General features: G+C 45.4%; 1 protein-coding gene across 1 annotated transcript; it reads left to right on the top strand.

The window, feature by feature from the left end:
- The first annotated feature begins 390 nt into the window (after positions 1-390).
- LOC137349249 (zinc finger protein 229-like) lies at positions 391-22,970 on the top strand. The gene is made up of 3 exons (XM_068014749.1): positions 391-574; positions 2,124-2,246; positions 19,332-22,970. The coding sequence occupies exon 3, from the start codon at positions 19,440-19,442 to the stop codon at positions 20,793-20,795; it is 1,356 nt and encodes a 451-aa protein (XP_067870850.1). The 5' UTR covers positions 391-574; positions 2,124-2,246; positions 19,332-19,439; the 3' UTR covers positions 20,796-22,970.
- The last annotated feature ends 532 nt before the right edge of the window (positions 22,971-23,502 follow it).

Raw genomic sequence — 23,502 nt, 5'->3', positions numbered from 1 at the left:
TGCGACCATTGAGGCGGTTTGGATTTAATTCGTGTTTGGTGTCAAATTGAGTAGCGCCATCTTTATTCCTGGCAGCTCTTGAGACCTCGCAGACAGTGATGTTCAGTCGATCAAGCTGCATTTGCGCATGTGCCAGTGATGCACCGTTCCGTTGCCTGCAAACGCGTCCTTAATATATGTTCGCGGTTTTATACCATTTTATTTTTGAGTATGAAACAGAAACTTCAGGTCCATTCTCTGAGTTGCAAATGGCAGCCTATACTGCCCAGAATGCTCCGCGCGTGGAAATACGGCCCATCACGATCAGAGGAGCCAGAACGCGCAGGCGCGGGAAGGCCCCGGCGCCCGCCAGTCTACGCGGAGCATGCGCGCTGCAATTCCAGGAAGTTGAGCGCAGCCTCAGTAATACCGAGTCTCCGCGGCTCTCAGACCCCGCATCAGAATCGTTGGGCCCGGCGGATGAGCGGTGAGAACCATTGAAGCGATGGTGCAGCGTCTCCCCCATCCGAGCCACCGCTTCCCGGGTTCTTTTCCCGTTTCCACCGAGTCAGGAAGCCTGTGAGTTGATTGGTTGGTAAGTATTGTAACTTTGTTTCCCTTTCTCCAAAGTGAGGAAGTTAGTCCAAGGAGATGGAAATTAAACATTCCATTTTCATCAGAATAAGGGGCAGCTTCCCGAGATTTAAGTGACAACAAGAGAAGGGAAGTGAGTAGCTGGTGAGTCTTCTCTTTTAGTAGTGAGGTTTATTAGTAGTAGCAAGGTTAACTATCTAATGGAGGAAGGGCAGGGCTGTTGTAACCTCTGGAGTGCACATCCTGTGCTATAGGAATGGAAAACATAGAAAAAATACAGCACAGAAGGAGGCCATTCAGCCCATTGTGTCTGTGCCAGCTGAAAGGTAACCAGCTTAATCCCACTTTCCAGTTGTTACAACCTCAGAGATCGTCAAAATGAAAAATGTGAGATATGAACCCCCCCATACGAATTTAAGAAATTACACAAGGTTTCACATTTGAAGTCTTTTATTATAACAACTAAACTAAAAGAAATCCAAAAATTAACTAAATAGCACTTTGTAAATAGCTGACACTTCAAATTACAATCAAAAGTATTTTCTTTACTTATTCAACACTTGACTATCTCACACCACACTGGTACATTACACAGTCCTTTTTGATGACAAAAGCCTTTGCAGTTAAAAGTCCCAAATTCCTGTCAATGGTGGGGCTGTTCCGACCTCTGGAATGCACATCCTGTGTAATGTGTGAACCCCAGGTAACCATTTGTGCAGGAAGTATCATCGGAGGTGGAGGTGACATCAGGGTAATGTCACTGGAACATGGGTTCGAATCCCACCACGGCAGATGGTGAAATTTAAATTCAATTAATAAATCTGCAATTAAAAAGCCATCTGGTTTATGAGATGGGAAATCTGCTGTCCTTACCTGGTCTGGCCTACATGTGACTCCAGATCCACAGCAATGTGGCTGACTCTGAAATGGCCTAGTAAGCCACTCCATTGTCAAGGGCAGTTAGAGTGGGCAATAAATACTGGCCGAGCCAGCAACACCCACATCACATGAATGAAGAAAAAAAGTAGCAGCAGCTCGAGCTCCGGGTTTCGGAGCATGAACTGCAGCTGGTGTCACTGTGGTACTTTGTGGATAGAACGTTTAAAGATGTGGTTACCCGTTAGCTTTAAGAGTATGCAGGGAGAGAGGCAATGGGTGGTCAACTGACAGTCAAGAAGAAACAGGCAGGGAATGCAGGAGACCCCTGAGTGCATCTCACTCTCCAACCGGTATTCAGTTCTGAATACTGATGAAAGTGATGGTTCATCTAAGGAGTGCAGCCAGAGTCAAGGCCATGGCAGCACAGTTGGATCAGCTTCACAGAGGGTCACAAAGCTGACTGAATGAGCAATAGTGATAGGAGATTTGATAGGGGAATACACAGGCGTTTCTGCAGTCGCAGACGTGAATCCAGGCTGGTGTGTTGCCTCCCTCAGGACAATGTGCTGCAGGGTGCATGTTCAACCATCCTGGGCCAGGAAGCAGGAGGAGAGAATGTTGTGAATTTCTATCCTGGACTGACTGATGGCCTTTGTAACCTCCTTTTACAGGGGCTTAGAAGCAGAGGATTTGCAGTTGGGGAAACGCAAACCAAACATCACATCAAGATCTAACAGAGTCACTCGATTCCTCAGGATCTGAATATCATCGGCTTTGAACGTGGAAGGGAAAAGGTTTGTCTGTTCTGTCTGTGGGAAAAGATTTCCAGTATCAGTGTGAGTGGAAAAGCACTGAGATACACAAAGCCCTGGTGAGACCACACCTGGAGTGTTGTGTTCAGTTCTGGGCACCACAACTTAGGAAGGATATAATGGCCTTGCAGGGATTTACCTGACTGATACCTGGACTCCAAGGGTTAAATTACAAGTAGAGATTGGGGTGGCGCAATGGTTAGCACCGCAGCCTCACAGCTCCAGGGACCCGGGTTCAGTTCTGGGTACTGCCTGTGTGGAGTTTGCAAGTTCTCCCTGTGACCGCGTGGGTTTCCGCCGGGTGCTCCGGTTTCCTCCCACAGCCAAAGACTTGCAGGTTGATAGGTAAATTGGCCATTGTAAATTGCCCCTAGTGTAGGTGGGTGGTAGGAGAATGGTGGGGATGTGGTAGGGAATATGGGATTAATGTAGGATTAGTATAAATGAGTGGTTGTTGGTTGGCACAGACTCGGTGGGCCGAAGGGCCTGTTTCAGTGCTGTATCTCTCTATGACTCTATTACACCAATGAGTCATAGAGTCATTACAACACAGAAGGAGGATATTCAGCTTTTTGATTTCATGCCACCTCTCTGTAGAGCAATCCAGTCAGTCCCGTTCCCCCACTCTATCCCTGTAGTCCTGCAGGTTTATTTCCCTCAAGTTCCCCACCAATTTCCTTTTGAAATCATTGATGGTCTCCACTTCCACCACCCTCGTAGGCAGTGAGTTCCAGGTCATTACCACTCTGAGTAAAAACACTTCATCCTCACATCCCTCCTGTATCTCTTGTCCAAAACTTTAATTTGTTTCCTCAAGTCCTTGTATCGTCAACTAATGGAAATGGATTTTCTTTGGCTGCCTTATCTGAACCTGTTATGATTTTGAACACCTCCATCAGATTTCCCCTCAATCTCCTTTACTCCAAGGAGAACAACCCCAGCTTCTCCAACCGAACCTCGTAGCTGAATTCCATCAACCCTGGAACCATTCTGGTAAATCATCTCTGCACCCTCTCCAGGACCTTCACATCCTTCCTAAAGTGTGGTGACCAGAACTGGATGCAATACCGTAGCTATGGCCGAACCAGAGCTTTATAAAGGTTCAGCATAACTTCCCTGCTTTACATACAATATCTCTATTTATGAAGCCCAAGATGCCAAATGCTTTGCCAGTTACTCTCTCAGTATGTCCTGCCACCTTCAATGATCTATGCACATGAACCCCCAGGTCCCTCTGTCACTGCACACACTTGAGAACTGTATCATTAAGCGTATATTGCCTTGCGCTATCCCATCTACCTCACTATGAGTGGCATATTCCTTTGAATGTGGAAGATTAAGGGTTAGCTGGATGAAAGTTTTCAACATATTAATTAGTACTGGTAGGGTAGATAGAGAGAAACTATTTCCGCTATTTGGGGAATCCAGTACTAGGGGGCATAGTCTAAAACTTAGAGGCAGACCTTTCATGTAAACCCGAGCATGAATCCACAGCTGAGCCCTGTAACCCAAGTGTTAATCCACCCCTGGGCCCTGTAAACCCGAGAGAGAGGAGCAGGGCAAGATCAAAAAGTGACATCAGAGTGACGTTACAATCAACAGTGAAAGCAGGGAAACAGAGAGCAGCCGGCGTGAGGATACAGGTAAATTTTTAATTTAATTTAAATTAAATCAAACATGGCATCAAACATCACAGGCAAGCAGGGAGGTGATTGGTTTGGGAAGAAGTTACCTGTTTGGTGAGTATCTGGTAACTGATTAAGGTCCATACTAATCCTAACAATTTAAGTACTTCATTTACTAGTGGTAAGTTACATAAAATATATAAAAAAGGAAAATAAATAATTGAAAATAATTAATTAGAACACATTAAGGATGGCAGGTGATGTGTCACGGCTGCAGTATGTGGGGGCTGCAGTATGTGGGAGTTCCTGGATGCCAGTGTGATCCAGGGCAAACACGTCTGCAGTAAGTGTTTGTGGCTCGAAGAGCTTCGGCTCAGAGTCATTGAACTGAAGTCCGAGCTGCAGACACTGCGACACATCAGGGAGGGGGAAAGTTACCTGGACATTTTGTACCAGGAGGCAGTCACACCCCTTAGGATAGGGTCTTCTGATTTGGTCAGTGTTCAGGGACAGGAGAGTGTGGCTGCAGCTGAGGCAGGTAAGGGGACCCAGAGGGCAGGAGTGCAGGAGCCTCAGCCTTTGCGATTTTCCAACAGGTTTGAGGTTATTTCAGCATGGTTGGATGAGAGTGGGGGCTGCAGGGTGGATGAGGAACCGGACCGTGGCACCATGGTACAGGAAGCCATTCAAGTGGAGGGAGAAAAAAGGAATGTAGTGGTAGTAGGGGACAGTATAGTTAGGGGGATTGACATTGTTCTCTGCAGCAAAGAGCAAGAGTCCAGATGGCTGTGTTGCCTGCCCGGTGCCACGGTTCAGGACATCTGCTCAGGGCTGGAGCGGAACATACAGTGGGAGGGGGAGGATCCAGTCGTCATGGTCCATGTAGGTACAAACGACATAGGCAGGACAAGGAAAGAGGTTCTGCATAGTCAATATGAGGAACTAGGCCAAATTAAGAAGCAGAACCTCAAAGGTCATAATCTCTGGAATATTACCTGAACCATGTGCAAATTGGCAAATAAGATTAAAGTAATTAATGCGTGGCTCAAAGACTGGTGTGGTAGAAGTTGGTTCCAGTTTGTGGGGCACTGACAGCAGTTCTGGGGAAAGTGGCAGCTGTACCGTTGGGACGGTCTACACCTGAACCATGCTGGGACCAATGTTCTAGCGAGCTGCTTATCTAGGGAAGCAGAGAGGATTTTAAACTGAAGAGTGGGGGCAAGGAATCAAATTTGGGAAGATATGATAAATCAAGGAGTAGAGACAAGGCAAGAGAAGAAGGTATTAATATGGTAAATGATAAACAGACTGTGACAGGAAGGGACAGAGCGTATAAATCTAAGAGTAAGTCAACAGATAAGGCTAGAGGTTACAAAAATAATAAAAGGACAAAACTAAAGGCTCTGTATCTGAATGCACGTAGCATTCAAAACCAAACAGATGAACTGAGAGTGCAAATAGTAATAAATAAGTACAATCTGATAGCCATTAGAGTGGTGGGAGTGGTGTACAGGCCACCTGACATTAATCACACTGTAGGATGGGGTATCAAGGAAGAAATAATGGCAGCTTGTCAGAAAGGTACAGCGATAATTATGGGGGATTTTAATCTACGCATAGACTGGAAAATCAGATGGGCAAAGGTAGTCCAGATGAGGAGTACCTAGAATGTTTTCAGGATAATGTCTTGGAACAATACGTCTGGAGCCAGCCAGAGAGAAGGCTTTGCTAGATCTGGTATTGTGCAACGAGATAGGATTAATTAATGACCTCATAGTTAAGGTGCCGCTAGGTAGCAGCGATCATAATATGATTGAATTTTACATTCAGTTTGAGGAAGAGAAGAGTGGGTCCAAGATTAGTATTTTAAACTTAAATAAGGGCAATTATGAGGGCATGAAAGCAGAGCTAGCTAAAGTGAACTGGCAAAGCAGGTTAAGGGATAGGTCAATAGAGATGCAGTGGCAGACATTTAAGGGGATATTTCAGAATACACAGAATAGATACATTTCAACAGGAAAAAGTTCCAAGGGTGGGACCCGCCATCCGTGGTTAACTAAAACAGTTAAAGATAGTATCAAACTTAAAGAAAAAGCCTAGAATTGTGCAAAGATGGGAGGCAGCTGAGAAGATTGGACAGAATATGAAAAACAGCAAAGAATAACTAAAAGATTGATAAAGGAAGGTAAAATTAGAGTACGAGAGAAAGCTAGCTAGAAATATAAAGACAGATAGTAAGAGTTTCTATAGATATTTTAAAAAAAAGAGTTAACAAAGTGAGCATTGGTCCTATAGAAAGTGAAGCTGGGGAATTAATAATGGATAATAAGGAGATGGCAGATGAATTGAACAGATATTTTGCTTCAGTCTTCACTTTTGAGGATACAAGTAACATCCCAGTATTAGCTGTAAGTCAGGAAATGGAAGGGAGGGAGGAACTCGAGAAAACTACAATCACCAGGGAAGTGGTACTGAACAAATTGTTGGAGCTGCAGGCTGACAAGTCCCCAGGTCCTGATGGACTTCATCCTAGGGTGTTAAAAGAAGTGGCTAGTGAGATAGTTAGTGCATTAATTTTAATTTTCCAAAATTCCCTAGATTTGAGGAAGGTTCCGTTAGATTGGAAAATAGCGAATGTAACTCCTTTTTCAAAAAGGGAGGGAGACAGAAAGCAGGAAACTACAGGCCAGTTAGCTTAACATCTAAAGGAAAATGTTAGAAGCTATTATTAAAGATAGCAGGGCATTTAGAAAAAAATCAAAGTAATCAGGCAGAGTCGACCTGGATTTGTGAAAGGGAAATCATGTTTAACCAATTTATTGGAGTTCTTTGAAGGAATTACATGTACTGTGGATAAAGGGGAACCGGTGAACGTCATAGAGTCAGAGAGATACAGCACTGAAACAGGCCCTTCGGCCCACCGAGTCTGTCTGACCATCGACCACCCATTTTTTATGCTAATCCTACATTAATCCCACTTCCCTCTCACATCCCCACCTTCCCTCAATTCTCCTGCCACCAACCTATACTCGGGGCAATTTACGTATCAAGCCGCAAGTCTTTGGCTGTGGGAGGAGACCGGAGCACCCGGCAGAAACCCACGCAGTCACAGGGAGAACTTGCAAACTCCACACAGGCAGTACCCAGAACTGAACCCAGCTCGCTGGAGCTGTGAGGCTGCGGTGCTAACCACTGCGCCACTGTGCCGCCCTTTGTATTTAGATTTCCAGAAGGCATTTGATAAGGTGCCACATCAAAGGTTATTCGAGAAAATAAAAGCTCATGGTGTAGCGGGTAACATTTCGGCCTGGATAGAAGATTGGCTATCTAACAGGATGAGAGTAGGCATAAATGGGTCATTTTCCAGTTAGCAAGATGTAATGAGTGGTGTGCCACAGGGATGTGTGCTGGGGCCTCAACTTTTTACAATTTATATACATGACTTAGATGAAAGGACCGAAGGCATGGTTGATAAATTTGCTGATGACACAAAGATAGGTAGGAAAGTAACTTGTGAAGAGGACATAGGAGGCTACAAAGGGATATAGATAGGTTAAGTGAATGGGCAAAGACCTGGCAAATGGAGTATAATGTGAGAAAGTGTGAAATTGTCCACTTTGGCAGGAAGAATAAAAAAAGAAGCATATTATCTAAATGGTGAGAGATTGCAGAGTTCAGAGATGCAGAGGGATATGGGTGTCCTAGTGCATGAATCGCAAAAGGTTAATATGCAGGTACAGCACGTAATGAGGAAAGCTATTAGAATGTTATCGTTTATCGTGAGGGGAATTGAATATAAAAGTAGGGAGGTTATGCTTCAGCTATACAGGGCATTGGTGAAACCACACCTGGAGAAATGTGTACAGTACTGGTCTCCTTATTTAAGGAAGGATGTAAATGCGTTGGAGGCAGTACAGAGAAGGTTTACTGGACGAATACCTGGAATGTGTGGGCTGTCTTACAAAGAAAGATTGGACAGGCTAGGCTTGAATCTGCTGGAATTTAGAAGAGTAAGAGGTGACTTGATTGAAACATATAAGATCCTGAGGGGTCTTGACAGGGTGGATGTGGAAAGGATGTTTCTCCTTGTGGGAGAATCTAGAACTTTGGGATCACTGTTTTAAAAATAAAGGGGTCGCCCATTTAAGCAGAGATGAGGAGAAATGTTTTCTCTCAGATGGTCGTGAGTCTTTGGAATTCTCTTTCTCAAAAGGCAGTGGAAGCCGAGTCTTTGAATATTTTTAAGGCAGAGGTAGATTTATTCTTGATGAGCAAGGGGGTGGAAGGTTATGTGGGGTAGGTGAAAATGTGGAACAATCAGTTCAGCCACGAACTTATTGAATGACGGAGCAGGCTCGAAGGACCGAGTGGCCTACTCCTGCTCCTAATTCGTATGTTCCTAAAACATTATATAAATATCTTGAGAGGGAATATAAATTCAATTTAGTGAATAGTAAGTTTAGAATAGGTAGATTCACTGAACCAGTGATGAAGATTTTCTGTCTGTTCCAGCAAAGAGGAAGGACCCTGTCTAAGATCACCATCTTTAAACTACATGTGGGCAGAGACTGGAGTCGGCCTTGAACTCCACACCCGAGAAATCAAACCAGGCTTTCGCCATTAAACTGGGATTAAGATATAACAATTCTCCTCTGGCACTACCTGAGTCCAAGGAAGACTGGAAAATTATGGCCTGTGCCTCTGCAATTTCCACACTTACTTCCCTCAATATGCTTGGATGCATTTCATCTGGTCCTGATCCCTTATCCACATTAAGTACAGATAGCCTATCCAGTACCTCCTCCTTATCAATTTTAAACCCTTCAAGTATCTAAATTACCTCCTGTTTCAGCATGACCTGTGCAGCTTTCAGCCTGGTTTCCACTTATATTATCAACCTGACATCTATCATGAGCGCACTTTTTTTCTTCTTAATCTCTATCCCTTTCATCATCTAGGGAGCTCTGGATTTGTTTGCCCTCCCTTTCTCCTTCGTGGGAATATACCTTGACTGTGTCCGAATTATCTTGTCTTTAAAGGCAGTCCATTGTTCGGTTAGCATTTTATCCACCAACCTTTGATTCCACTCTATCTGGGTCAGATCCATTCTTACCCCATTGAAGTTGGCTTTCCCCCATTTCATTATTCTTACTCTGGATTGTTCCTTGTCCTTTTCCATACCCAACCTAAACCTGATGATACAATGATCACTGTCCCCAAAATGTTCCCCGACAGACACTTGATCCACTTGGCCCACCTCAATCACAAGAACCAGGTCCAGCAGTGCCTCCCCTCTCATTGAACTGAAACGTACTGCTGTAGAACATTTTCCTGAACACACACTAGGAACTTCTGCCCCTCTCTGCCCTTTACACTACTACTATCCCAGTCTCTATTGGGATAATTAAAGTCCCCCATTATAACTACTCTATAATTCTTGCACCTCTGTGTAATTTCCTTGCAAATTTGTTCCTCTGCATCTTTCCCACTCGTTGGTGGCCTATAGACTATTCCAAGCAATAGAATTGCACTTTTTTTGTTCTTTAACTCTAGCCAATTAGATTCTGTACTGCACCCCTCTGGGACAGCCTCTCTCTCCAGCACTGCAATGTTCTGCTTAACCAATACTGCCACCCTTCCTTTCCTATCTTTCCTGAACACCTTTTATTCAGGAATATTTAATACCCAGTCCTGCCCTTCTTTGAGCCATGACTCTGTTATAGTCACATGATATGTCCACATGGCAATCTGCACCTGTAACTCACCAATCTTATTTACCACACTCCACACATTCACATACATGCACAGTAGCCCTAATTTAGACTTTATTTCTTTCTCCCTTACTCTGACCCAACCTAATAACTTACTATTTCCTACTCTAGTGCTGTCTGTCTCTCCCAGTATTCTGTGCACCTTGGTATTCCTCTGTGAGATTACCTCCTGGTTCCCACACCCCTGCCAAGTTAGTTTAACCCTTCTCCACTGGCGAGGAAATTGGTCCCAGCTCTGTTTAGGTGCAACCTGGCCTGAACAGGCCCCATCTCACCCAGAGCTGGTCCCAATGTCCCAGGAATCTAAAGCCCTCCCTCCTGCACCATCTTTCCAGCCACTTATTCATCTGCTTTTTTCCTCCAGTTTCTGTACTCACTTGCGTGTGATCCCAGGAGTAATGCAGAGATTACTACTTTTGAGGTAGCAAATTACCAAGCAGGACCTAGCTCCCTAAATTCTGACTGCAGGAACACATCCCTCTTTCTACCTGTGTCGTTGGTACCAATGTGGACCATGACTGCTGGCTGTTCACCCTCCCCCCTCAGGGTGCTTTGCAGCCAGTGACATCCTTGACCCTGGCACGAGGGAGGCAATACACCACCATGGGATCATGCCTGTGCCTGCAGAAATGCCTGTCTATTCCCCTAACTATTGAATCTCCAATCACTATTGCTCTTCCAGTCTTTTTTTTTGCAGACCCCTGTGCATCTGAGCTAACCATGGTGCCATGGACTTGGCTCTGGCTGCACTCCCCAGATGAACCATCACTTTCATCAGTATTCAGAAAATACTAGTTGGAGAGTGAGATGCACTCAGGGATCTCCTGCACTACCTGCCTGTTTCTTCTTGAATGTCTGTTGTCCCTCTCTCCCTGCATACTCTTAATCTGCAGGGTAACCACATCTATAAAAGTGCTATCCACGAAGATCTCAACCTCATGGATGTGCCGCAGTGATGCCAGCTGCTGCTCATGCTCCAAAGCCCGGAGCTCGAGCTGCTGCAACTGACAGCACTTCCTGCACAAATGGTTATCCAGGACATGGGAAGTGTCCTTGAGTTCCCACATTGCACAGGATGTGCACTCTAGAGGTCAGAACAGCCCTTCCATTCCTCTATCTATTAGATAATAAACCTTACCAATACTAATAAACCTCATTAATACTAATAAACCTTACTATTTAAAAATAAAAAAGAGAGTACTCACCAGCTACTCACTTCCCTTCTGTTGGTGTCACTTAAATCTAGGGGAGCTCCCCCTTATTCTGATGAAAATGTTGATGGAATGTTTAATTTCCAGCTCCTTGGACTAACTTCCTAACTTTGGAGAAAGGGAAACAAAGTTACAATACTTACCAGTCAATCAACTCACAGACTTCCTGACTCGGTGCAAACGGGAGAAGAAACCGGGAAGCAGTGGCTCGGATGGGGGAGACGCTGCACCATCACTTTAATGGCGCCCCCTCCCTGCCCGCAGGGCCCTCGCCACACGTCCCCTGGGCCCGGTGACTCTGTTTCAGGGCCTGCGGGCCGCTGAGACTCAGTGTTGCTACGGCTGCGCTTGGCCCCGCTCAGCTTTGTGGAACCACACCACACAGCGCCAACGTGCAGAGAGGCGGGCTTCGGGGGCGGGGCTTTCTAATGGAGATAGGCCGTATTTATCCACGTGGGGCTTTCTGGGTAGGATAATTCGCCATTTATCTCTAATAGAATGAATCATAGAATCATCGCAAGTTTAAGGCCCATCATCAATGCAAGCTCGAGGAACAGTATCTCATTTACCGATTAGGAACACTACAGCCTGCCGGACTGAACATTGAGTTCAATCATTTCAGAGCATGACAGGTCCCCCATTTTACTTTTATTTTTAGTTATTTTTTTCTTTCTTCCTTTTTAAAATTTTTTTTGTTTTTATTTTATTTCATCTTAGTTTGTTCAGTTTGCTTACCCACTGTTTTTTTTTCATGTTTGTACTTGCGGTTGTTTAATTTTCAGTCCTATAACACCCTAATTGGGGTGATGACAGCTGTTGCTCATGCTCCAAAACCGTGAGCTTGAGCTGCTGCAACTGACAGCCTATTCGGGTGGCGCAGTGGTCAGCTCCGCAGCCTCACAGCTCCAGCGACCCGGGTTCAGTTCTGGGTACTGCCTGTGCGGAGTTTGCAAGTTCTCCCTGTGACTGCATGGGTGTTTTGCTGGGTGCTCCGGTTTCCTCCCACATGCCAAAGACTTGCAGGTTGATAGGTAAATTGGCCATTGTAAATTGCCCCTTGTGTAGGTAGGTGGTAGGAGAATGGTGGGGATGTGGTAGGGAATATGGGATTAATGTAGGATTAGTATAAATGGGTGGTGGTCGGCACAGACTCAGTGGGCCGAAGGGCCTGTTTCAGTGCTGTATCCCTCTCTGTCTATACTAATGCTTTGTCTTTCAACACACCATTAATGTATTGTTTGCCTTTGCTCCACGACCTTCTAGTCAGCTATTCTGTGACCTTGTCCTATCTATACCTCCTTTGTTAACTCTTGCCCCACCCCCGCTTTACTTGCTTATAACCTTTTACATTTCGAATATTTGCTAGTTCCGAAGAAGTGTCACTGACCCGAAACGTTAACTCTGCTTCTCTCTCCACAGATGCTGACAGACCTGCTGAGTATTTCCAGCATTTCTTGTTTTTATTTCAGATTTCCAGCATCTGCAGAATTTTGCTTTTATTAAGGCCCATCATGTCTGTGCCAGCCAAAAAATGATTCACTGATTCGAATCCCACCTTCCAGCATTTGGTCTGTAGCCCTGCAGATTACAGCACTTGAGCTGCATATCCAGACTCCTTTTTAATGAGTTGAGGGTCTCTGCCTCAACTACCCTTTCAGGTAGTGAGTTCTGATCACCACCTTCTGGCTGAAAAAGGTTTTCCTCATCTCCCCTCTAATTTTACTACCAATCACGTTAAATCTATGCTCCCTAGTCACTGATGTCTCTGCTACAGTGAATGGACTCTTCACCTCCACTCTATCCAGGCCCCTCAGAATTTTGTACATTTCAATCAGAACTCCCCTCAGCCTTCTCTGTTCCAAGGACAATTTCAGCCAATGCAATCTTTCCTCATAGCTGCATTTTTCCAGTCCTGGCAACATCCTCGTAAATCTCCTCAGTCCTCTATCGAGTGCAATTATATCCTTTCTGTAATGAGGTGACCAGAACTGCAAACAGTATTCAAGTTGTGGCCTAACCAATGAGTTATACAGTTCCAGCATAACCTCCCTGCTCTTGTATTCTACACCTCAGCTAATAAAGGAAAGGATTCCATATGCCTTCTTAATCACCTTATTGACCTGTCCTGCTACTTTCAGGGATCTGTGGACAAGGATCAGACAGGGCTCCAGAGGGTTACAAGGTAGCCAGGAAGGAACTGAAGAATGGACTTAGGAGAGCTAGAAGGGGACATGAAAAAGTCTTGGCGGGTAGGATTAAGGAAAATCCCAAGGCGTTCTACACTTATGTGAGGAACAAGAGGATGGCCAGAGTGAGGGTAGGACCGATAGGGATAGTGGAGGGAACTTGTGCCTGGAGTCGGAGGAGGTAGGGGAGGTCCTAAATGAATACTTTGCTTCAGTATTCACTAGTGAGAGGGACCTGGTCGTTTGTGAGGACAGCGTGGAACAGGCTGATATGCTCGAACAGGTTGAGGTTAAGAGGGAGGATGTGCTGGAAATTTTGAAAGACATGAGGACAGATAAGTCCCCGGGGCCAGACGGGATATACCCAAGGATATTACGGGAAGCGAGGGAAGAGATTGCTGCGCCTTTGGCGATGACCTTTGCGTCCTCACTGTCCACTGGAGTAGTACCGGATGATTGGAGGGTGGCAAATGTTGCTCCCTTGTTCAAGAAAGGGAATAGGGATAACCCTGGGAATTATAGACCAGTCAGTCTTACGTCGGTAGTGGGCAAATTATTGGAGAGGATTCTGAGAGACAGGATTTATGATTATTTGGAAAAGCATGGTTTGATTAGAGATAGTCAGCATGGCTTTGTGAGGGGCAGGTCATGCCTCACAAGCCTTATTGAATTCTCTGAAGATGTGACAAAACACATTGATGAAGGAAGAGCAGTGGATGTGGTGTATATGGATTTTAGCAAGGCGTTTGATAAGGTTCCCCATGGTAGGCTCATTCAGAAAGTAAGGAGGCATGGGATACAGGGAAAGTTGGCTGTCTGGATACAGAATTGGCTGGCCCATAGAAGACAGAGGGTGGTAGTAGATGGAAAGTATTCAGCATGGAGCTCGGTGACCAGTGGTGTTCCGCAGGGATCTGTTCTGGGACCTCTGCTTTTTGTGATTTTTATAAATGACTTGGATGAGGAAGTGGAAGGCTGGGTTAGCAAGTTTGCCGATGACACGAAGGTTGCTGGAGTTGTGGATAGTGTGGAAGGCTGTTGTAGGTTGCAACGGGACATTGACAGGATGCAGAGCTGGGCTGAGAAGTGGCAGATGGAGTTCAACCTGGAAAAGTGTGAAGTGATTCATTTTGGAAGGTCGAATTTGAATGCAGAATACAGGCTTAAAGACAGGATTCTTGGTAGTGTGGAGGAACAGAGGGATCTTGGGGTCCATGTCCATAGATCGCTCAAAGTTGCCACCCAAGTTGATAGGGTTGTTAAGAAGGCGTATGGTGTGTTGGCTTTCATTAACAGGGGGATTGAGTTTAAGAGCCGCGAGGTTATGCTGCAGCTCTTTAAGGCCCTGGTTCGACCACACTTGGAATATTGTGTTCCGTTCTGGTCGCCTCATTATAGGAAGGATGTGGAAGCTTTAGAGAGGGTGCAGAGGAGATTTACCAGGATGCTGCCTGGACTGGAGGGCATGTCTTACGAAGAAAGATTGAGGGAGCTAGGGCTTTTCTCATTGGAGCGAAGAAGGATGAGAGGTGACTTGATAGAGGGGTACAAGATGATGAGAGGCATAGATAGAGTGGATAGCCAGAGACTTTTTCCAAGGACGGAAAGGGCTATCACCAGGGGGCATAATTTTAAGGTGATTGGAGGAAGGTTTCGGGGAGATGTCAGAGGTAGGTTCTTTACACAGAGAGTGGTGGCTGCGTGGAATGCACTGCCAGCGGTGGTAGTAGAAGCAGATACATTAGGGAAATTTAAGCGACTCTTGGATAGGTACATGGACGATAGTAGAATGAAGGGTAGGTAGTTAGTTTGATCTTAGAGTAGGTTAAAGGGTCGGCACAACATCGTGGGCCGAAGGGCCTGTACTGTACTGTACTGTGCTGTACTGTTCTATGTTCTATGTTCACTGCAAGGTCCCTCACTTCCTCTACACTTCTCAGTGTTTTCCCATTAATCGTGTATTCCTTTGTCTTGTTTGACCTCCCCAAATGCATCACCTCACACTTCTCCTGGTTGAATTCCATTTGCCACTTTTCTGCTCATCTGACCAGACCATCAATATCTTCCTGCAGCCTACAGCTATCCTCCTCGCTATCTACCACACGGCCAATCTTTGTGTCATCTGAAAACTTCTTGATCATGCCCTCTACATTTACGTCCAAATCGTTAATATATACCACAAAAAGCAGGGCACCCAGTACTGAGCCCTGCAGAACACCACTGGAAACAGCCCTCCAGTTGCTAAAACACCCGTCAACAATTACCCTTTGTTTCCTGTCACTGAATCAATTTTGTATCCACCTTGTTGCATTTCCCTGGATCCCATGGGATGTTATTTTTTAACCAGTCTGCCATGTGGGCCCGATAGGGGAGGCGGTAAAAGAGGAGGTGGCATTGCACTGTTGATCAAGGAGTCAATTACTGCAGTAAGGAGGGATGATATCTTAGAAGGTTCCTCAAATGAGGCCATATGGGTAGAACTTAAGAACAAAAAGGGGGCAATCACTTGGCTGGGAGTGTACTACAGGCCTCCAAACAGTCAGGGAGAGATAGAATCTGGTTGGAATCTGGAATACACTGCCTGAAGTGGTGGTAGAGGCAGGAACCCTCACAACATTTAAGAAGTATTTAGATGAGCACTTGAAACACCAGAGCATACAAGGCTACGGGCCAAGTGCTGGATAATGGGACTAGAATAGTTAGGTGCTTGATGGCCGGCACAGACACGATGGGCCTGTTTCTGTGCTGTGTGACTCTATGACTTGTCAGAAGCCTTGCTAAAATCCATGTAGACCACATCAACTGCACTACCCTCATCTATCTTCCTTGTTACCTCTTCAAAAACTTCGATCAATTTGATCAAACAAGATCTTCCCTTAACAAATCCATGCTGACTATCCTTGATTAACCTGTGTCTTTTTAAGTGACAGCTTATCCTATCTCTCAGAATAGATTCCAATAATTTGCCCACTACTGAGGTTAGACTGACTGGCCTGTAATTATTCAGTCTATCCTTTGCTCCCTTTTTAAACAGAGGCAATTCTCCAATCCTCCAGCACCACACCTGTGTCCAGTGAGGACTGAAAATGATGGTCAGACCCTCTGCGATTTCCTCTCTTGCTTCTTTGAACTGCCGAGGATACATTTCATCTGGCCCTTGTGCTTTATCAACTTTCAAAGATGCTAATCCCATTAATACTGCCTCTCTCCCTATGTTTATCACATCCAGTACTTCACACTGTTCCCCCTTAAGGAGAAGTTCATGTTTCACACTCAGAAAAATGCAATGCATAAAACAGTGAAGGTATATTCAGGACGTGTTGGCTGGCAACGCAACCACCAGGCGGTGCACCATTTGCAAGTGCAGCCTAATCGACGGTGTGCGGCGTCTCAGGCAGCTGCCAGTCATAAAGATGGCGCTGCTCAATTTGACACAAGAAAGCGACTTGAACACAAACCGCCTCAATGGTCGTATTCAAGTCATCGTTCAAACGCTGCTTCTCTTCCCCGCTCCCCCCCTGCGCCGGTCTGCTCGCCGCTGCTCACACAGCCGTTCATATTGTGCGGTGTAATGGCGAGCGTTTTACCCAATATGCTCTGCGGTGCAGAATGTTCCCTGTCCACAACACAGGTGTGCATTGCGCAAGCGTAATGCGACAGCGTTTGAAGCAAGCGCAGGACTGAACAGTGGTTGGAGCAGCGGAATTGATGGCGGTGGAAGTCAGGGAGGCTTCAGAAACACCCAGTGTAGGCCTCAACACCCCCAATAAGAAGCTCTTGGTACCAGGTTTGCAGCTGCGGGGCTTCTCCCGGGGTTAATTGCCGCCAGATTTCCATCTCTTTTGGAGGAATTAAAGATTAATAAACTGTAACATCAAAGGAAAAAACTTTAAAGGAAACTGAGCTCAGTTATAAAGGGGCCGAGGGGAGGGAGGGAGGAACCATTTGGGACACAGCACAGGGCAGGAGATTCCACAAAGACTCCCCTTGGACTGGGCCACACCTGGGCAGGGCTGGCTCAAGGTGCAGGAAGCTGCTAGGCTGAGCTGTGGACTGGGAGGAGTGGGGTGGTTTGACTGACAGGCCTGGGGAGGGGGATATCAGGGCAGGTACACACACTGCTCCCCCTTTTCCTCCTGGGATCTTTTACTGGAGTCGTGTTGCTGAGTGTTTCTAAACTCTGTCTCCCTATCCCGGTAATGTAGGTGGATTGTAGGTTGCTGTGAGTGTTGGACTATATTGTCTCTCCTCATTCTTCCTCCTTCTCCCACTCCAAGTTCCAGGCTGCAGGCTCTGGTGGCTCGATGCGCCTGAAATATTTACTCTGTTTCTCTTTCCACCGACGCTGCCTGACCTGCTGAGTATTTCCAGCATTTTCTCCTGTTATTTCAGATTTCCAGCATCCGCAGTATTTTGCTTTCTTATTGCAGGCATTGCTCACAGAACTGAGTCGAGAAACACAGATGGACCAATTAAAAGCCTGTTTGTATCGGGGTGGGTGTTGAAACTGACCTGTGTCAGTCGGTCCCTGACCTGTGTTGGTCTTTTTTGTTGCATCAGTTTGAGCGGGAGGAGAAACTGCTGGCTTTAGTCCCGAGTACTTATGAGCACAGTCGGGCCCAGCAATTTCCAATGTGAGACTGTCAAGGGAGGTAGATTCCAGGGGAGGTGAGGTTGCTAAACAGACACCTAACAACTAGAATGTGAGAGAGTATTGATTTAGTAACAAGTATTTTGGAAGAGGTTACTAATCCATTTTACATATACTGATTTTTTTTTAAACTTCATTCCTGGGATATGGGCGTCACGAGCCAGACCAGCATATATTGCCAATCCCCAGTTGCCCATTGAGAAGGTGATGCTGGACCTTCTTCTTGAACCGCTGCAGTCTGTGTGGTGAAGGTGCTCCCACAATGGTGTTAGGGAAGGAGTTACAGGATTTTCACCCAGTGATGATGAAGGAACGGTGATATATGTCCAGGTTAACATCAACTTGTATTTATATAGCATCTTTAATGTAATAAAATGTTCCAAGGTGTTTCACAGGAGTGTTTATAAAGTAACATTTGACACTGAGCCACATAAGGAGATATTAGGGCAGATGATCAGAAGCTTGATCAGAGAGGTGGGTTTTAATCAGTGTCTGAATCATGGAAGGTGAGGTAGAGAGGCGGAGAGGATTAGGGAGGGATTTCCAAAGCTTACGTCCTTGGCAGCTGAAGGCATAGCCACCAGTGGTGGAGCAATGAAAATCAGGGATGTTCAAGATGCCAGGATTAGATGAACCCTGATCTCTCGGAGGGTTGTAGGTCTGGAGGAGATTATAGAGATAGTGAGGGGCGAGGGAATGGAGGGATTTGAAAACAAGGATGAGGATTTTAAAATTGAGGTGCTGTTTAACTGGGAGTCTGTGTAGGCCAGTGAGCACAGTGGTGATGGGTGAACAGGACTGGGTTCGAGTAAGGACACAGGCAGCAGAGTTTTGGATGATCTCATGTTTACAGAGGGTAGAATGTGGGAGGCCGGACAGGAGTGTGTTAGAATAGTCAAGTTGAGAGGTAACAGATACATGGATGTAAGTTTCAGAGGCAGATGAGCTGAGGCAGTGGTGAAGTCGGGCGATGTTACTGAGGTGGAAATAAGCGGGCTGAGTGATGGCATCAATATGCAGTCGCAGGCTCACCTTGGGGTCAAATATGACACCAAGGTTATGAACGATCAGGTTTATCCTCCAAGGATGGAGTTGGTGGTGAGGGAGTGGAGTTTGTAACAGGAACTGAAGACAATGGCTTCAGACTTCCCAATATTTAATTGGAGGAAATTTCTGTTCATCCAGTACTGGATGTCAGACAAGTCAGGATGGTGTGTGACTTGGAGAGGAACTTGGAGGTGATGGTGTTCACATACACCTGCTACCCTGGTCCTTCTAGATGGTGGAAGTGGAGGGTTTGGGAGGTTCTGTCAAAGTTTATGTCGAGCTGTAGATATATAAAATCCTTTCCTCTCGCTGCCCCTCCCACCTTTCCCTCTCTCTCTCTTTCCTCCCAGAGATGGCAGCCTCTTGTGTAGGTCCAGACTGGGTGTCAGGTTCCCTTCCCTGAAGTACATTAATGAACCAGTTGGGGTTGTACATCAATTCAGCAGCTTTCATGGTCACTTTTTCCTAGTGTCGGCCCCATAAATTACCAGATTCATTCAGCTCCATTTCACAACCTGTCTTTGTGTTTTTGTGGATTCTCTCACACACTTTTTCTGTTTTAAATCAATTTCACAGGGTTTTAGAAGGGGAGGAATTGCAGCCGTGAAATGCAAACGAACATCAGATCGGGCTCCGAAGGAGTCGCCCAATTTATCACAATGTGAATATCACTGGATTTTGAACATGAAAGGAAAAAGCAGCGATCAAAGTGGGGAGAAACTGTACACGTGTTCTGTGTGTGGACGAGGTTTCAGCCGATCATCGGGCCTTTCAAAACACAAGTGCAATCACACTGGGAAGAAACCATGTAAATATGGGGACTGTGGAAAGGGATTGAATTATCCAGTTGAGTTGGATCCATGCATTCAACCCCTGGAGAGGCCTTTCACCTGCTCTGAGTGTGGGAAGGGATTCACTCAATCATCCGACCTGCTGAAACACCAGCAAGTTCACACTGATGGGAGATCTTTTAAATGCCCAGACTGTGGGAATTCTTATCAAAGTTCTGCTGAGCTGATGATCCATCAACGTGTTCACACTGACGAGAGACCATTCATGTGTTCTCATTGTGGGACTGGGTTCAAGCGATCATCTGATCTCACTGTACACCAGCGCACTCACACTGGGGAGAGGCTGTTCACCTGCTCTGTGTGTGGGAAGGGATTCACTTGTTCATCCCAACTGCTGAAACACCAGCGAGTTCACACTGGGGAGAGGCCGTTCACCTGCTCCGTGTGTGGGAAGGGATTCACTTGTTCATCCCAACTGCTGAAACACCAGCGAGTTCACACTGGGGAGAGGCCGTTCACCTGCTCTGTGTGTGGGAAGGGATTCACTCAGTCATGCAACCTGCTGACACACCAGCGTGTTCACACCAGGGAATTACCATTCACCTGCTCTGTGTGTGGGAAGGGATTCACTCAGTCATTCAGCCTGCTGACACACCAGCGAGTTCACACTGGGGAGAGGCCGTTCACCTGCTCTGAATGTGGGAAGGGATTCACTACTTCATCCAACCTGCTAAAACACCAGCGAGTTCACACTGATGAGAGGCCGTTCACCTGCTCAGAGTGTGGGAAGGGATTCACCACTTCATCCGACCTGCTGGTACACCAGCGAGTTCACACTGGGGAGAGACCGTTCACCTGCTCTGAGTGTGGGAAGGGTTTCACTACTTCATCAAACCTGCTGAAACACCAGCGAGTTCACACTGGGGAGAGGCCGTTCACCTGCTCTGAGTGTGGGAAGGGATTCACCACTTCATCCGACCTGCTGACACACCAGCGTGTTCACACTGGGGAGAGGCCGTTCACCTGCTCAGAGTGTGGGAAGGGTTTCACTACTTCATCCAACCTTCTAACACATCAGCGAGCTCACACTGGGGAGAGGTCATTCACATGCTCCAAGTGTGGGAAGGAATTCACTACTTCATCCAATCTTCAGACAGAACAGCGCATTATCACTGAGGAGAGGCCATTCATCTGCTGCGACTGTGGGAAGAGAGTCACTCAGTCATCCAAACTTCTGACACACCAGTGAATTCACACTGGGGAGAGGCCATTCACCTGCTCAGAGTGTGGGAAGGATGAACTACTTCATCTAACCTGTTTGTTGTCAGTTCTCATTTTTTTAAATGCCGGACAACCACAAAGCTGCCTGGTAGTCTTTTTTACCTGTTTTTATGTCGTCCTTATTTTTTTATAATCGTCCACCTCAGTGGAAATTAACTTCAACCAGGATGCAAGTGGGTGGAACTGCATACTCCTTCACAACTTCAGTGTGTCAGTCTTCTGTAAATGGCCAAAAAGGAGGTGTGTGTAAACACAGACCAATTCCCAATGTTTGTTTTTGCCTTCATGGGATATCTTAGCAGAGACCACCTGAGAACTGACACAGCTCATTTGACATGGCTTAAAATTAATGGTGCAGAATCAGTAGCTGGCAAGTCGCTGGTCTGCAGCAAAAACATTGGTCTGTTAATAGGAATTTGAAACTTGTTTCAATTTACACAGCAGTGTGTGTCTGAAGTAATTTCTGAAAACCCTGCACAAACTGGTTACTGAATGTGAATATCCTGCAGTGAGCATGAACTGTATAAACTTAATATGTCCTGTGTTTTGCAGCAACTGAAGTGATCTGGAATTTCCACTTATCAGTTTGCTCAGGTGTATGGCTGAATTCCATTCATTGTTCATCTCCATTTTCACTGTCTCCTGTCCCAGTCACACTGTAAACCTTGAGTCAGTGTGAAGCTGTCTTTTGCACCATAGTGATGCAAGACAAGGAGTATAACTCTGGCCATCTTCCTTCAATGTGTGGTTTGGCATTGCTTAAGATTATCTGGAAAAGGCTGTCCTGCACCACAAGTGCTGTGCATTGGCTACAGTGCAACTATCCTGTGAGCTCTCTGCAGTCACTATAAATTCTCACTTTGTAGGTTCGTATGGAAGTATGAATTTGGAAAATGCCGAGAAATAATGTAAGATTCCTATATGTGGAGGACAGCGGAAGGAAATAGCAAGCTTTTATAAAAGCTGCGGTCAGGAAGTATTCTGACCTTTGACTGTTTGGAGGCTTGGATAAGCATTTTCATCTGCCGAGCTCTATAATAAGACAATAGCAAAGATAAATAACTACGTTATGTTAACTATGTTCGCTAAAGGATCTCCTGCTTAGTAAACAAACACACCCTGCATGAGGGACATGTAAGTTTACAATATAGTCATGGACAATAATAAAATCATAGTAAACTAATCAGGTTGGTTAAGATGAGGTTTCACCCTACTCAAGGGTAAACTAATCAGTCAGCTAATATGGCACAAGGCTGGACTCAAAAGAAGAAGAGCTTTGTGGCTCTCAACACACAATCAGGAGAAGAGGAGATAGACTGTGGTCGACAAGAACACAGCATCAACAAGGACAGACCAGGAGACAGCACCCCAATCAACCAGAGAGTCTGGAACTGGTGTTTGTAATGTCAGAGTGTGACACTGCCTTGCTAATAACCATTTTGTTATACTACTTGTGCTTCCACTTAATAAACTTGCTACTGCTTATACTTTCTGCTTCGTTCAGGTGATTATGTCATAGCACAAAATAAGAAAATGACCCCACTTATGTTCAAGTTTCTGGATTGTCAATGTCTCAAATGTTTACTTTGTATTAATTTATATACCTATTGATTTGTCCACATCGCTTAACAAGACACCAGAACGTGCCATCTGGTATGTTTATATAAACTTCTTTCCGTTAAAGTTGACACATCTTCACAAAACACCTTTTACATGAACAATCTATAAATAGGCAGAAGCAGGACATTGAGAACATGAAGCTCTGTAAAACCAATTATCAGCTGTCAGGTAAGTCTCATGAAATTGTATTCTGAGTACAGTGTAATTTTATTCATTACATCCACAAAATTGTATGAAATTGCTGTGTCTAACCCAGTTTGCTTCAATAACAGTGCTATAATTACATGGTTCCTTGTCAAAAAAAATCAGACTTTGTTTTTGTCTTCGGCCACTAATTTTCAAACCTTTTGATCTTTGGCCACTCTCACCCCTGCATTTGTTACTTGTTTTTGTGAAATACTCTCCCTATTAGTGTCAACTGCTGGATAACTCTGATTACATTTCTATGTGTTTATACATGTCTATAAAGTGTCTGTGTGCCCAGATTTAACTAAGTTGTGATTTGTAACCAATAAATGATGTTTTGGCCATGACTTGTAGTCTGGTATCTTGGTGATTTGTCAAGAAAGATTTAATTCACTCACTCAGCAGCTTGAGAGGAACCAGACTGAGGTTTAATGAACATAAGAAATAGGAGCTGGAGGAGGCCATTTGGTCCTTCGAGCCTGTTCTGCCATTCACCAAGATCGTGGCTGATCTACCTCAACTCCACCTTCCCGCACTATCCCCATATCCCTTAATTCCCTCAGTACCCAAAAATCTATCAATCTCTGTCTTAAATATACTCAACGACTGAGCATCCACAGCTCCCTGGGGTAGACAATTCCAAAGATTCACAACCCTTTCAGTGAAGACATTTCTCCTCATTTCAGTCCTAAATGACCGACCCCCTTATCCTGAGACTGTGACCCGGTGTTCTAGATTCCCCAGACAGGGGAAACATTTTCTCAGCATCTACCCTGTCAAGTCCCTTAAGAATTTATTATGTTTCTGTCAGATCACCTCTCATTCTTCTAAACCCCAGGGAATATTGGCCTAGTCTACTCAATCTCTCC

Source organism: Heterodontus francisci, chromosome 34 (genome assembly GCF_036365525.1).
Source record: "Heterodontus francisci isolate sHetFra1 chromosome 34, sHetFra1.hap1, whole genome shotgun sequence".
Taxonomy (NCBI): domain Eukaryota; kingdom Metazoa; phylum Chordata; class Chondrichthyes; order Heterodontiformes; family Heterodontidae; genus Heterodontus; species Heterodontus francisci.
This window is presented reverse-complemented; position numbering and strand designations above follow the sequence as displayed.